The sequence below is a fragment of the Suillus subalutaceus genome (genome assembly GCF_016647625.1).
Source record: "Suillus subalutaceus strain FC151 chromosome Unknown DFJ58scaffold_134, whole genome shotgun sequence".
NCBI classification, from domain to species: Eukaryota; Fungi; Basidiomycota; class Agaricomycetes; order Boletales; family Suillaceae; genus Suillus; species Suillus subalutaceus.
In genome coordinates this window covers 86,727-99,060 of record NW_024540383.1, presented here as the reverse complement: position 1 = coordinate 99,060, position 12,334 = coordinate 86,727, and the positions used below count along the sequence as shown (strand labels likewise).

At 49.2% G+C, this 12,334-nt stretch overlaps 6 protein-coding genes across 6 annotated transcripts; 1 reads left to right on the top strand and 5 right to left on the bottom strand.

Moving 5' to 3' along the window:
• Nucleotides 1-840: 840 nt before the first annotated feature.
• On the bottom strand, nt 841-2,427 carry DFJ58DRAFT_91812 (uncharacterized protein). Its single transcript, XM_041395575.1, has 2 exons — nt 2,122-2,427; nt 841-2,070 (listed from the first exon to the last, which is right to left on the bottom strand). Exons 1-2 carry the CDS (start codon nt 2,294-2,296, stop codon nt 893-895), a joined length of 1,353 nt encoding a protein of 450 aa, XP_041239101.1. The 5' UTR covers nt 2,297-2,427; the 3' UTR covers nt 841-892.
• Nucleotides 2,428-3,057: 630 nt separating this feature from the next.
• Nucleotides 3,058-5,408, bottom strand: DFJ58DRAFT_708401 (uncharacterized protein). Its single transcript, XM_041383783.1, has 5 exons — nt 5,083-5,408; nt 4,637-4,963; nt 4,175-4,586; nt 3,746-4,121; nt 3,058-3,699 (listed from the first exon to the last, which is right to left on the bottom strand). Exons 1-5 carry the CDS (start codon nt 5,320-5,322, stop codon nt 3,267-3,269), a joined length of 1,788 nt encoding a protein of 595 aa, XP_041239100.1. The 5' UTR covers nt 5,323-5,408; the 3' UTR covers nt 3,058-3,266.
• A 553-nt stretch (nt 5,409-5,961) lies between these two features.
• DFJ58DRAFT_810490 (uncharacterized protein) lies at nt 5,962-8,069 on the bottom strand. Its single transcript, XM_041391420.1, has 4 exons — nt 7,780-8,069; nt 7,378-7,722; nt 6,722-7,326; nt 5,962-6,669 (listed from the first exon to the last, which is right to left on the bottom strand). Exons 1-4 carry the CDS (start codon nt 7,826-7,828, stop codon nt 6,223-6,225), a joined length of 1,446 nt encoding a protein of 481 aa, XP_041239099.1. The 5' UTR covers nt 7,829-8,069; the 3' UTR covers nt 5,962-6,222.
• Nucleotides 8,070-8,798: 729 nt separating this feature from the next.
• Nucleotides 8,799-9,898, bottom strand: DFJ58DRAFT_810485 (uncharacterized protein). The gene is made up of 4 exons (XM_041391419.1): nt 9,878-9,898; nt 9,662-9,824; nt 8,940-9,608; nt 8,799-8,878 (listed from the first exon to the last, which is right to left on the bottom strand). Exon 3 carries the CDS (start codon nt 9,480-9,482, stop codon nt 8,949-8,951), a length of 534 nt encoding a protein of 177 aa, XP_041239098.1. The 5' UTR covers nt 9,483-9,608; nt 9,662-9,824; nt 9,878-9,898; the 3' UTR covers nt 8,799-8,878; nt 8,940-8,948.
• Nucleotides 9,564-10,066, bottom strand: DFJ58DRAFT_91768 (uncharacterized protein). The gene is made up of 2 exons (XM_041395541.1): nt 9,878-10,066; nt 9,564-9,824 (listed from the first exon to the last, which is right to left on the bottom strand). The coding sequence occupies exons 1-2, from the start codon at nt 10,008-10,010 to the stop codon at nt 9,646-9,648; spliced, it is 312 nt and encodes a 103-aa protein (XP_041239097.1). The 5' UTR covers nt 10,011-10,066; the 3' UTR covers nt 9,564-9,645.
• A 209-nt stretch (nt 10,067-10,275) lies between these two features.
• Nucleotides 10,276-12,036, top strand: DFJ58DRAFT_708392 (uncharacterized protein). Its single transcript, XM_041383782.1, has 3 exons — nt 10,276-10,481; nt 10,532-10,832; nt 10,885-12,036. The coding sequence occupies exons 1-3, from the start codon at nt 10,309-10,311 to the stop codon at nt 11,680-11,682; spliced, it is 1,272 nt and encodes a 423-aa protein (XP_041239096.1). The 5' UTR covers nt 10,276-10,308; the 3' UTR covers nt 11,683-12,036.
• The last annotated feature ends 298 nt before the right edge of the window (nt 12,037-12,334 follow it).

Below are 12,334 nucleotides of genomic sequence, written 5' to 3'. Positions count from 1 at the left end.
TGTGTACGCGTTCAAGTTGTCCTACAACGGTAGAATTTAGAGTTCATCGTGTGTCCGTATGGCGAAGACATCACCCAGTAGTACTGAATCCCAGTAGAAACCGCTGATGGTTTGGTACGATGGTCCGATTAAATATTTTCTGATTGTATTTTAGTCGATAGGGTGAGATACGGCAGATGATGAAAAAACATGTTGTAGTCACATTAATGGCTTTACGAGGTTCTTTGCGCCACTCGGAGCATCGCTGTTGCAGCACGAAAACAACCGCGAAAAGTTTCGAAACCAGAAGTCGAGAACGACGTTGTACATCGCAACTGACTGGCAGAAAGAGGTTAGGAAAGCCTGGCTGGCTATGGAGAGCAAGAACGCAAATGAGGTCGAGGGAAATGAAGATCACGCTTCTGATACCCCTCGAGGAATTTCATAGAAGACAAATATAAACATGTCTGATACAGTGTGAACGTTCATGTGTTCAACGTTCAGCGCTACATATACTTGGATTGCTTACCGAAAGGCTGGGTACTGTGACAGCGCAGATCGTAGTTGCTTATTCAATGTCATGTTTCCCGCGTTTTGGGGCACTATCATGCCGCCAAGTGCAACCAGATCCGAATTCGTTGACAGCTAGGTCCATGCATACTCCTAAAAGCGCCAATGGAGGCACCGATCATGCGCAAGGAAGGCTTGACGTTGATCCAATGATAGGCAGCGATATGATCGCTTTGCATCGGTGGCCTCATCAACAATATATGCCATATGTACAAATGTTCGTGATGTGGAGGGGGTAAGGAGGGGGTAGCGCGTAAAGTGTCAAAAGTACACCATATCGTGTACGGTCCTGGCGACCGATGATTATGAGAAGGGAGGGCAAGAACCGGGAGGGACATAATGATCATGCTTCCCCGCTCTTCAAAGATTTCGTTGAACGATACGCTGGTAACACTTCGCTTGGTTCTCGCGAACAATCCTCTAGAACAACTTGGTTGACCCAGTTTTCTACATTGGAATGGCGATAATGATCAGATATGCGGGCGCGAGATGGAGATGGGTACAGTTTTTCTAGCCCGTTGGACTGTTGACGCAGGACGATGACGGATGCAAATGGGTCGTCGTCGTCGTCGGGCAAGTGAGATGATACGGAATCTGTGATAAAGGACAAGTATCTGTCGCCAGATCGCTCCATGAGGCCTGCGTCAGAATATTGAATGAACGATGGACTTCTGCTGCTTTGACGAACGGCATCGCCTATGCTCTGGGACTTGAGACAGACCCCTGACCCGATCTGTGCTGTTCCTGTAATTGAGGGGAGGGTGAAAGGTGTCACAGAGAGCCGTCTTTTCCTGCGATGCCATATCACAATAAAAATCAGAAGAGCTAAAAGAGCGACTGCTCCGATAGCCCCTCCTACGATGGCAGCCGCGTGCGGAGATGATTGAGGGTCTGAATTGGTGTCAGGAACTGACGTTGGTTGAGCCAGAGGGCTCGAAACCATAACAGTGCTGCTCGACAAAACTGTGCCAGATGCCAGGACAGGCTGAAGCGAGGTCGTCGTTGTCGTTGCGGATGTATCAGAAGTCGGGGCGACTGTAGCACCACTGGGAGTTGAGAATGTTGGGTATGTAGTGTACGAGTTTGGTGTAGGAGTGGACTGCTGAGCAGACGTCTGAAGGGTGGTCGTGGACAGGGAACAACCTCCATCACATTGAAAACTACTGCTGGTGGATGCCGTAGTAGAGTAAGAAAATGAAGGGGTAGGAGATGTAGGGGTAGGAGATGCAGGGGTAGGAGATGTATTGGTAGGAGATTCAGATGTGGACGGTGCAGTGCTGACAGCCTGATCGACGCTCATATAGAATGTCGTCTCGTAAATGATGCTTGTGGAAATCATCACTTGCTGTCGAGCAATGTGACCTTCCTTAACATCTCGTGGTGATCCAGTCAAAAGATCCCCAGCTTCAAAAGGTGATATCGTTGAAGTGGCCTGCTCATCGGAGAGATGGGCACTGCTCGACGAAATGCAGTCTATACGGTCGATCTCGGGCTCTTCAGGCGGCTTGGGACCTTGGTTGACTAATGGAAAATATATACTCAAGAAATTCCAAGAAGAAATTTAGGACTTACGCCCATCCACACTGGTATTCCGTGTTCGATCTAACGAACCGAGACCATCCTCATGTACAGGAATTACAGTCTCTATTGAAGTGTGCTGAGGCTCAGCACGGTTGAACAAATGGCGGGAACGGCGTGACAAACGATTGTGAGATAAGAATTTGAAGCGAGTGTGAGGGGGAGTCATTCTTCTCCCTTTGGCCAAAAAATCCAGTGGGGGTCGGAAAGCCTTGATCAGCGAGACTGACCTTTTTGTACCAGAGTACGATCAGACAGCTTTCATACCGTGAGTATGATCACGACGACAACCACACGTTCTGGCAGTGCCAACATGATTGCAGGTCGTGGGACGATGAGCTACCCTGGTGATCCTAGCGACCGTAACGTGTGGCTGGAGACCACCGTCGTTAATTTAATGCACCATAGTCAAGAAAGGTAGTTCAGCATCAATGAGTGAAGGGAATTTGGAACGGACTCGATCGTCCATCCACATGCGGGTTCTGGCCCAACAGCCGCATCGTGAAAATGATGAGTTCAGTCTGAAACCATGGATGATGGGGCCAAGCATTGCTACATAATAGATCAGTGATCCAAATTCTCGAATGTTCGATGTACATACCTATTGCCTGTCCACGATGGAAGTTAACGTCTAAGTTCTAGCCAGCAGAACGCCTCAAAAAAAACCGAGTTAAGTCGGCAATAGGCTTCAAGCAAGAAGTCAGACCACGCCGGAACTTTGAACTTACGACATTCAATCGATCACGTTCCTACCGTAGGACGTTACAGGACGTCAGATATCCAGGTACATCGATTCAAACAGCGCTGTCCTATTGTATTTTTGACGGGCCCGGTGTTTCTGCAAACGGTTGTTTCATGAATATGGCTAAGTCTGAGTTCAAACTCCGCTGCAGGGAAACGACACGCCTTCCATGATCATCATAAACTTAGGATCACTAGATAGACCACATCAACTGTAGACACGACTGTCGCCTTCGATCATTAATGGACTACTTCACCTTGAGCGTCAGCCTTGCATCGGGCGCTACATAAGTGCAAACAAGAATTTCGGTCGAAGTGAGTGTGCCCAACCTTTATGTATAATCACAATCAAGTATTCTATATCAATCAATTTAAATGCGGACACAAAGAAACACCCGCTACATCCTCTCCAAAGGCCTAATGCTCAGAAGTCGCATCGCAGCACCTAACACATCCCTCGCGCAAAGGTAGAGCCATAGCCTCGCGCGAGCTTTCTCAGTATCTTCTTCCCCCTTGACGATGAGCGTCTCCCAGGCGCTTGAAATCGCGTGAGCAAGGCGGAAAGCGAAAGTCACTACACCACTGGGCTCGTGCGTCTTCAATGCAGTCTTCACGACGTCGGGGTAGGACCCTAGGAGGATAGCGATGTCGCGTGCATGTTGGGAGGAAGCGAGAGAGGAAGTGTCGATCTGGGATGGAGGCGGCAGTGGGATGAGCTCAGGATTTTTCCGCTCCATGGAGGTGAGCCGGACATGTGCATATTGCAAGTATGGTCCGGTATCGCCCTCGAAGGAAAGCATGCGGTCCCAGTTAAAAGTGTAGTTATTGATCCTGATACCGGATGAGCTACAGCATTCGATGAAACAATGATACTCACCGCTTGGCAGCCATATCCTGGATCTTGATTCCCGTGATGCCCACTTCTCGAGCGACCATCTCAGGGTCTTCGATGTTGTTGTACTTCACCTCGTTTCGCTTCATCTGCTCGTGCATGACTGACGAGGCTTCGCGGATGATCTGGTCCAAGAAGACTGCGGTTCCCTTCCGAGTGCTCATGCCGAGCACCAAGCCGTAGTTAACGTGTTCAAGGCGGTCTGCCCATGGGAACTCCATCAATGATAGCATCTTGAAAAACTGCGACAGGTGCAAGTCCTGCTGCGATGCGACGACATAAATCATCTTGTCGAAGTGGTATTTCTCCCATCGCTCTATCGCACCGCCAAGGTCACGGGTGAGATATATGGAAGTGCCGTCTGCGCGTAGATATCAGGAATGTGTGTGAGGCGGTTGGTTTTTGTAGACGTACTAGCTTTGCGGAGCACGGCCTTTCCGAGTTTCCATTTTTCGAGGTCGACAAGTTTGGCGCCGTCGACATCACTGATGAGACCCATCTCTTCGAGGCGTTCGAGAGCCCGATCCTGCCATTCCTTACCAACCTCGCTCTCTCCCGTGTAGACTTTGAACGAGACGTTTAATCGCTCGTATTCCTCGGTATACTTTTTGACGCTCATCTCCCGCCACACTCGCCAGTTCGCAAGTGCCGACTCATCGCCATCCTCCATCCGCTTGAACCATTGGGCGGCTTCGACTTTAACGTTGGGATCTGAATCGGCGTCTTTGGAGACTTTAACGTAGACGTCGTAGAGGTGCTTGATCGCGTCTTTCTCGAGCTCCTCTTGCGAACCGTATTTTTCGAATCCGGTGGTGATCATGCCGAACTAGCGAGATCGGATTAACTCTCAGAAAATAAGAAAAAATATTTGCTCACTTGAGTGCCCCAGTCGCCCAGGTAATTAAGAGAGACAACTTCCCATCCGCATGCTTTATACAGGTTATCTAAAAATGCGCCTATGATCGTGCTTCGAAGATGTCCGACGTGAAATGATTTGGCAATATTAGGGGACGAGTACTCGATGACGAGTTTCTTGCCGGCGCCAGAGGTGTTTGTACCGTATGACGGCTTACCTGTGGGGCTGTCGTATGTGAGGGTGTGTATTTGGTTAAGGACCTCGCGGATGAGGGAAGCGGTGTTGAGTTGGAAGTGTAGGAATTGCTTGTCATGGGTAATTGATGAGACGAAGTCATCAGGTTGGAACTGGCAGCAAACAATATCAGAAGCTATGCAGCAATGCGAAGGGATGAACCGAGAACATCGAGGAGTCGAGACATGCGAAGCAAGCCGACGTGGAGCAGTTAAAAGATTGGTCAACTCACATCAGTTGTAACTTTTCGTGCTAGGTCGTCAGGCTTGCCCGGTAGCCTGAACCGGGGAAGAGCAACCGTAAAATCAACCCCCTTCTTTCCATAATCAACACCGGTATAAGCCTGCTCGAGGGTAAGCGGCGGCAGCGCATCCGATACACGTTTTGCAATAGCAGTACGGAACGCATCTAGAATGCAGGAGGATGGGACCGTGCCTAGAACAGAAGGTAAAGATGGTAGTGACGAAACCATAGTTGTAATAGGTCTCACGTAGGAGTTGATCCTGGGGAGGATAGTGGTACTGGTGAATCTGATTAGGAACGCCACGGTCACTGAGTCACTTACTGGTGTTTAAAGTTGATTAGATGACTCGCGATAAAAATCACCGGTCACGTGATCCAGTCGTGTACGCGTCTATCGGACTCTATACGCAGCGTGAACGATGTATATACTAGCAGTAGTATTATTTTGTATCTTTCCCCCGTGGTAAATTTCTGACTTGTATGTCTACTTATACGCCTATCAGTATCATAGCCCATCCCCCTGGAAAAATCAACCGCCAGGAATTCACTGACAAATCTACATGGGTGCGGCTATACGGATATTTATTCGTGTTCGCATTGCCCTAGCCAAACTGCGTCTAGTAGATAATGTGGCGGCGGCATCCCTGCAGGACGATCACATGCACCCTATCAAAGACCTGTGTTAAAGATCACCGCCGAAGCGTTGAGCACCGCACAGCCTGCCTCACCACGCAGCTAATTATTAGCCTCTGAAAAATCACTGGTTTCACGTGAGAAGGTACCGATCTTGCCGCACAGGAGGGCTGATATCAGATATCAGTGGTCGGCTCAGTCCAGCTCGGGTGGACTTTTGTTCGCGAGAACGAGGTTGAGGCGGGTATAATAATCTTGTTCATTCACAAGCATACAAGACAATAGAAACGATATGGCTACAAGGGTAGATGCGCAATCCAATCTGACACAGCAAGTGATAAAGCTACAAGTCAACGATACCGTGCAAGCAAGGATATAAAAACAGGGAGAAAAAAAGAGACGGAAACACAGAAGCCAATAAAAGAAATAGCTATACATATAGTGATAGATCGTGTGGGTGGAGACGGGGAAGAAGATATACGCCGAGCTGAGACAATCAGTATGAGTTATAGTCAAAACCCATGATGGAAGGTCCGTGGGTATCAATAACGCCAAACTGTGGGAACAAGCCCTCGATGCCAGTTGAGTAGCCAGAGAATTGCGACTCCATGATCTGCTGCTCACCGGACCCCTGGAAAGAGTCCAACCCCTTGGCAGTAACATTGTACTGCTGTGACATGTCTTGCCAGTGATCGAATGAGGCGGTTGCATGCTGCGGCTGGGGTGCGACAACGGGTAGAGACGTGTCGGAGTGTGCAGGGGAGCCAGTGTATGGGGATGAAGACTGAGAGTTGTTGTACTCAGCCGACATCCAGGCTGGATCATTCGGGTCGAAGTTCATGACATTGATGTCTATTGACAGATCGTGAAATGGGTCCAAGGGAGCAATACCAATATCCTGAGAAGCATGCGGAGGGAAGGTGGAGATCATCTCATTGAAGTTCTAAATTGTTGTCAGCGTCGATCCGGAAACAAAATCCAAAGGTAATACGTACGAATGCAGAATCTGACTGTGTGGTTTGGCTAGAAAAGTTCGAGTTGAAGAACGATGGCTCAAACAAGCTCGTATCTGCCTCCGGAAGAGGAGACTCATCGGGTTGCCAGGAGGCAAGTGGAGCGGTGCCCCAATGACGGGGGATAGTTGGCTGGGCACTGGATGCCCTGCGTTGACCCAAGATGTAGCGAGCAGATTGAGATATTTTTCCGACAGGAGACCCAGAACGCGAGCCTGCAAAGAACGGTAGAGTTGGGATGGTGATCCCTGCAGCGCCGAAACGCGAATCCGGAAGGGGTACAGACGAGGGTCGCCTTAGAAGATAGGCAGGTGTGGGAGCATGTACCTTATGTTCATCGAGCTTGCGGATAGCAGCAGCGAGCTGGTCGCCCTTCATTCCGTCAAGGAGAAGTTGAGCAACCTCTTCGCAGCGGCGTTCATCTTCAGCCGTGGGTGTGGCTTTTTCTTTTTTCTTCTCCTTGTTCTTGTTGTGGACTGGGCGGAAACGATACTCAGGGTACCGCGCCTTGTGCTCAGCTTTGGCGTGCTTAGCCTTGATCTCCCACACACGCTTTTCCTCGAGAGGAAGCGCTCTCCAACAATTGCCTAGATACAACATAAGAATGACATCACACTATCTGGGTAGTCAGGACCTACCGATGATCTTTGATAGTGAGCCATGGTTAGTCTCGATGGACCCTGGAACGTGCTTCTGACGGACAAAGTCCGCACGGAACAACATAAACGCGTTCGGGGGACGTGGGATGTAACCTAGCGACCGGCGCTTACCAGGAGGTACACGTCTCCTGGTCGTCGTTGGGGGCAACTCTGAAGGAGGGAAGAGCTGGGTGGTGGGCGACGAAGGTTCTGGCGTTGATGAGGGCAAGGACTCGTCAGTCTCGGTAAACGTGACTGGTGTAACATTAGGCGCAAATGTAACTGATCGTGGCGAAGGAGTCGTGTTGATTCCGTAGATGCCTGCCTTGATAGGGTGAAGAGCCGCTATTTCATGATGATGATGAGCACTCAACCCAATAGAAAAGAGATCAAGAAACATACTAATGGCCAAGGATGAGCGTCGACGGTGTGAAAGACGAACGGCTGGCATGTCTATAGTGATATGGATACAGTAGCACGGTAGTAGTTGGGAAGCTCCCTAAAGCAGGATACAAAAGAGACTCGGAGGGGGGAACAAAAAGTGTTATTGTGTTGGGCGTTCCTTATAGCTTTTCAGGTAGGGAGTCCGCCCGAAGATTGGTTCTTCACAAGCGAGGTCCAGAGTGTGGGTGCGAAGATTTAATTTTATACACAGGACCTACAACACCGCCTCTTGTTATTTTAAATTCTTGGCGGATGATAATCATGAATTGTGCGCTGCTAGAGAGCTGCTGTCATGGCATTTCAATGGATAAACTAGCGTACCACGGTTCTTCGAGTGTTCAAGGTCCTCATCCCAGAAGCAAACCCTTGATTTATCCATTCCCTTGTATCAAAAACGGTCGGTAGCTTGTCACTTCCTTTTTGGGTTTATGTGGTTCGTTTGCTTCCGAGTCGGACCCTAACATTTTCGTTGTTCATGAATCATGTGTGTCTTTCAGAAAATTCATTAACTCCGAGTCAGAGATGGGCGACCTCGCTGCTTGCAGTATTTAAGAAAAGGGAATACATGTCTTGAAACGTGTCTGCCTCAGCCTGGGACTAGCCTAGTGGCCCATCACTGATTGTAACGTGATTGCTGAAACTTTGCATCTAACGCCCAGGCATACTATGATGCGGTTCTTACGCGCTCCAGAATTTGACGCTTCTCCATCGCCGGTCTGACGTGCCTCGTGGCCGCACGCTTGCCGAAGTTTCCCATCCAGCCACAAGAACTCAACCGACGCAACTCCCACGAACGGTTACTCAAATTTCGTTCCGTCATCCGTAATCTTTGTTCTGCATTCGGGCGAGAGGGACATTTCTCTCCCTGCCAGCGACTCGGCGAGTTTACTTCATTCACGCGGAGTGGGCAAAGTTTAGCCTTCGTGTCTCTGAAAGTTAGAAAGGCAGGCTACGATAATACTGAAAAATGCACATATGCATCATGATTGAATATACTAAAAGATAAGTTATCAATAAACAACGTGGAACGAACAGGATCATCTGAACGGATCTAGAACTGAACATGATAGGAAACAATCAGGGAATCCCAAAAAAGCGAGAGGATGAAACATGATGACCTTGAGGGATTAGACGTAGTGCGCCAAAAACCAAAAGAACCAAACGAGCGTAGCAAAGCCAAGGCGTGGTGGTGAGATGTACCGTGAGCTGGCACTATCGATTAACGGAGCGGCTTGCCCAATGGTGTAGTTCAAGCAATTTAAAAGAGACATGTCGACCCCAGAAGGCAACGGCGAGTCCGTGGTATTCGGATTGCTGTTGAACGTAGCGGTGTTATTGTAGCCATCCAAAGTTAGCACGACGCTGGAAGAGCGGTAGTATTGTATAGCTTGTTCCGGCTGAGGGCCTCCTGGAGTGGATGAATTATATGGCGATGGTGATTTTGAACTCGAGGATGACAAATTCGACGAGCAATTGGTGTTGACAGAATCGATCAAAGAGCCGATGGTGCTGTTGTCAGATAGTAAATGAAAAGTAGAACCCGTCTTATTCGAAATGAAGTTGGCCTCTGCCATCGGTCCACCGAGCCTACTGGTGTTGAAAGAATTGCCGTACTGTAGAAGGGTAATGTCAGTCAACTTCTGGTGTGAGGAGGCAAACATGTTACTTCAGAATCGTGGAGGTACTGATTTGTAGATCCTCCCCAAACAACCGGCCAGAACCAAAACGGAAATCCTCGCCCTGCGACACCATAGCCAGAGTATCCAGGATATCCGCTGCCATACGTCCTGGATGACATCTGAGTTACTATCATTCGCGATAAAATTATCTGTTGACAAACCTTGTACCGTATATCTGTGCTCTTGTGGCTCCTCCAGCAGTGCGTCCACCAAAAAGCTGTCCAGTGGGAATCGTCTGGGGTTTCCCACCTCCATATCCGTACGCAATTGCGGTGCTCTTGCCGCTGGCGGAGCTACCCGTGATTGGTACCTTTGAGGTCTTGCCTGAAAAGTCTAATCAGATTTGATGACACCACAATTTGACTGTTAGACTTTACCCCCACTCCCTGAGCTGCCACCCGTACCGCCACCCTTCCCGCCGCTGCTGCTGCCGCCTTTCCCGCCGCCGCCACCACCTTTTCGGCGACCGAGGTCTTGGTATCGAGCACTCGTGATAAGTGGAATGCGCATTTTGTATGGAAGGAAGGAGATTCCGAGGAAAGATGGAAATAAGGGGCGCCTTTTATGCGGCTCAACTAGTCTACAGCGCTTTGGCTATGGCAATATGGTTCTTTTAGAACGATGTGGTGGTATCGGCAAGCTATGGTTAGGCCATTGAAGTTCTAAACCAGTGCAGCCAGTCGAAGAAAATTGCAATTGTGCTGCACCGCTTTTAGTCATGACCCCTAAAAATTTGAATATGTAGTTCTGGACTGTCACATATCACGCGTCAGCTGTCACGCCCGCGTCTTGTTCTTCCACCTTCGCGATGGCAGCAGCATTTGAAAGACAGAGCCTGGTAAAACTATGCTCAGGAGAAACATACGAGAAAGCACAGGCGATTCTACGACTTGCAAAAGCCAAAACTGGGCCTGGCACTGGGTATCTCGTCACTCATCCAAATGCACTTCCAGGTGTCTGCGCGTACCTCGCGTCAGAAGAGTACGCTGATTTCCGATTACCATCGATTAGCATCTAATAATCGTTCATAGACTGAATAATATGGAAGTGTCACAAAAAGCCGCTGTCGCGAGCGCTTGCATCAGTCAAAATGATTTTACAAAGGCTTTGAATATTGTGCGGAAAGCACTTGGTCCTATGGGGAGACAGCATACGAGGGGTCTTAATTACAGGTCGCTCATTGGCACGTACCGTGTAGCACCTGCCGAAGAGGCCTTGGAATGGATGCACGAAGCAGAAAGCAGTATCCCCAAGGTCGACATGCTTCGTACGCGTCATCAAGCCAGTACGGTGACTTGTGCTATATTTTACTGGATATGTCAGATCATGGAGGTCTGCATAATATACCCTTTTTAAAATTTCCTTGCTCACGTCGTCTTTCTAGGTTCAGGGGGTGCAAGAAAAATCAATTTGTCAAAACCATGGTGTCCCTCTGCCTGCTTTCAAAGCTGTCATAAAGGCCCTCGATAAGGATTGTGATGCAGTCGCCGGCCGCATCAAATCTCAGCTACAGGAAATGAATTCTTCTGGGGCACCTTCGAAACCCCGGACTCGCCTTTCTACCTCGCCACAGAAGTCTCCATCCAAGTCCGCCATGAAAGCCAAATCACAGGATGTCACGCCAGCCAAGCCCCTCACACTAAAGCGTGCCGTAGTGGCCTTTTCCCACAGCACCATTGATGATCTCGATGACACCCTATTACCTGAAACCCCGACTAAAAGACGTCGAGTTGAGTCACCTTCCAAACCTGGCGCAAGCGTTTCGCCCACAAAACGCACAATAGCGCCACAAAGGACCACACCTTCCATAACTGCATTTGAGCAAGCTATGAGGGGAGATTCTACCTCATGCCACGAACAGCAGAAGTCGGCGTTCGCCATTGCGTTATCTGGTAGTTCACATTCCCCATTGCCTGGTCCTTCCACCCCGCGGCACACGCGAAGCTACCCATCTAGACCAGCTGTAGAGTTAGCCGCGATGGAAGTCGACGAACAACGATCGGGGCCTGCTGAGCTTCCTGTGCGCAAACGTTTCCGACCAGTGTTCCTGGACCAGCAGCAGTGGCGCAGTCGAGACCCAAAACTTGCCAAGATCTGGGATGCCGCCATAGAGCACAGGACGCAGATGATGGGGTTGTATGCGCATCCGTTTGAGCAGTATCGTCCTGTTGTTACGTCCTGAGTCGTGTGAGAGCCGAGGTGGAACTCATCGCCGATATCATCACCTTCTAAATCAAAATTGCTGTATTCCACGAGCCATTTTCGTGTGACTGACTCGGGTATCCGTGGACCTTATGGCACTGATTGATCTGGGCACGTTCGAATATATCAGATGATGCTGGTTTGCTCCCTCGGTGATCTTATCAAAGCCGACATGTTGGCTATCCAATCTTTCGTTTCGTATCACCACATGGCACGTACGAGCAAAGTAAGAATTGGCACCAGGACTGCCGTCATGCAAGCATGTGTCTACCTGATCGACTTAAGGAATAGATCTCTCCCATGATACCATTGGAAATAAGACAGGTTATTGTCGATATGATCACAATGTCGTGCAGCTCATTCGGTATGTCAATATTTGTTTCGATGTATCCTTGGGCTTGCACCTGTGGGTGATACCGGTACGTAACATGTCTAAATGGCCTTCAATAATAGTTTTGAGCTTCGAGTCTGTAGCAGATGAAGGAACGAAGGCGTGAGAGCGAGCGTGACCTTCGAAGTCGGTTGATCAGTGGAGGCAGTCGATCTCGCGAGGTTCATTCTACACAGAGCCTGCATGTTGGGTGCGGCGTTGAAAAACTCCGTACTTCTGATACGCAGTAAAAGAAATGATT

What these genes read in the sequence shown, in the direction of transcription:
- DFJ58DRAFT_708401 (XM_041383783.1), bottom strand. Translation starts at nt 5,322, where the DNA reads ATGGTTTCGTCACTACCATCTTTACCTTCTGTTCTAGGCACGGTCCCA. An exon ending in CACGAAAAGTTACAACTGAT is followed by an intron (nt 4,964 to 5,082) that starts GTGAGTTGACCA and finishes GTTTGCTGCCAG; the next exon opens with TTCCAACCTGATGACTTCGT. An exon ending in CAGGATATGGCTGCCAAGCG is followed by an intron (nt 3,700 to 3,745) that starts GTGAGTATCATT and finishes ATCCGGTATCAG; the next exon opens with GATCAATAACTACACTTTTA.
- DFJ58DRAFT_91768 (XM_041395541.1), bottom strand. Translation starts at nt 10,010, where the DNA reads ATGCGCATTCCACTTATCACGAGTGCTCGATACCAAGACCTCGGTCGC. An exon ending in TGGCAGCTCAGGGAGTGGGG is followed by an intron (nt 9,825 to 9,877) that starts GTAAAGTCTAAC and finishes TAGACTTTTCAG; the next exon opens with GCAAGACCTCAAAGGTACCA.
- DFJ58DRAFT_810490 (XM_041391420.1), bottom strand. Translation starts at nt 7,828, where the DNA reads ATGCCAGCCGTTCGTCTTTCACACCGTCGACGCTCATCCTTGGCCATT. An exon ending in ACGCTCATCCTTGGCCATTA is followed by an intron (nt 7,723 to 7,779) that starts GTATGTTTCTTG and finishes ATCATGAAATAG; the next exon opens with CGGCTCTTCACCCTATCAAG. An exon ending in CTCACTATCAAAGATCATCG is followed by an intron (nt 7,327 to 7,377) that starts GTAGGTCCTGAC and finishes TGTTGTATCTAG; the next exon opens with GCAATTGTTGGAGAGCGCTT.
- DFJ58DRAFT_91812 (XM_041395575.1), bottom strand. Translation starts at nt 2,296, where the DNA reads ATGACTCCCCCTCACACTCGCTTCAAATTCTTATCTCACAATCGTTTG. An exon ending in GAATACCAGTGTGGATGGGC is followed by an intron (nt 2,071 to 2,121) that starts GTAAGTCCTAAA and finishes ATTTTCCATTAG; the next exon opens with TCAACCAAGGTCCCAAGCCG.
- DFJ58DRAFT_810485 (XM_041391419.1), bottom strand. Translation starts at nt 9,482, where the DNA reads ATGTTTGCCTCCTCACACCAGAAGTTGACTGACATTACCCTTCTACAG.
- DFJ58DRAFT_708392 (XM_041383782.1), top strand. Translation starts at nt 10,309, where the DNA reads ATGGCAGCAGCATTTGAAAGACAGAGCCTGGTAAAACTATGCTCAGGA. An exon ending in GCGTACCTCGCGTCAGAAGA is followed by an intron (nt 10,482 to 10,531) that starts GTACGCTGATTT and finishes AATCGTTCATAG; the next exon opens with ACTGAATAATATGGAAGTGT. An exon ending in GGATATGTCAGATCATGGAG is followed by an intron (nt 10,833 to 10,884) that starts GTCTGCATAATA and finishes TCGTCTTTCTAG; the next exon opens with GTTCAGGGGGTGCAAGAAAA.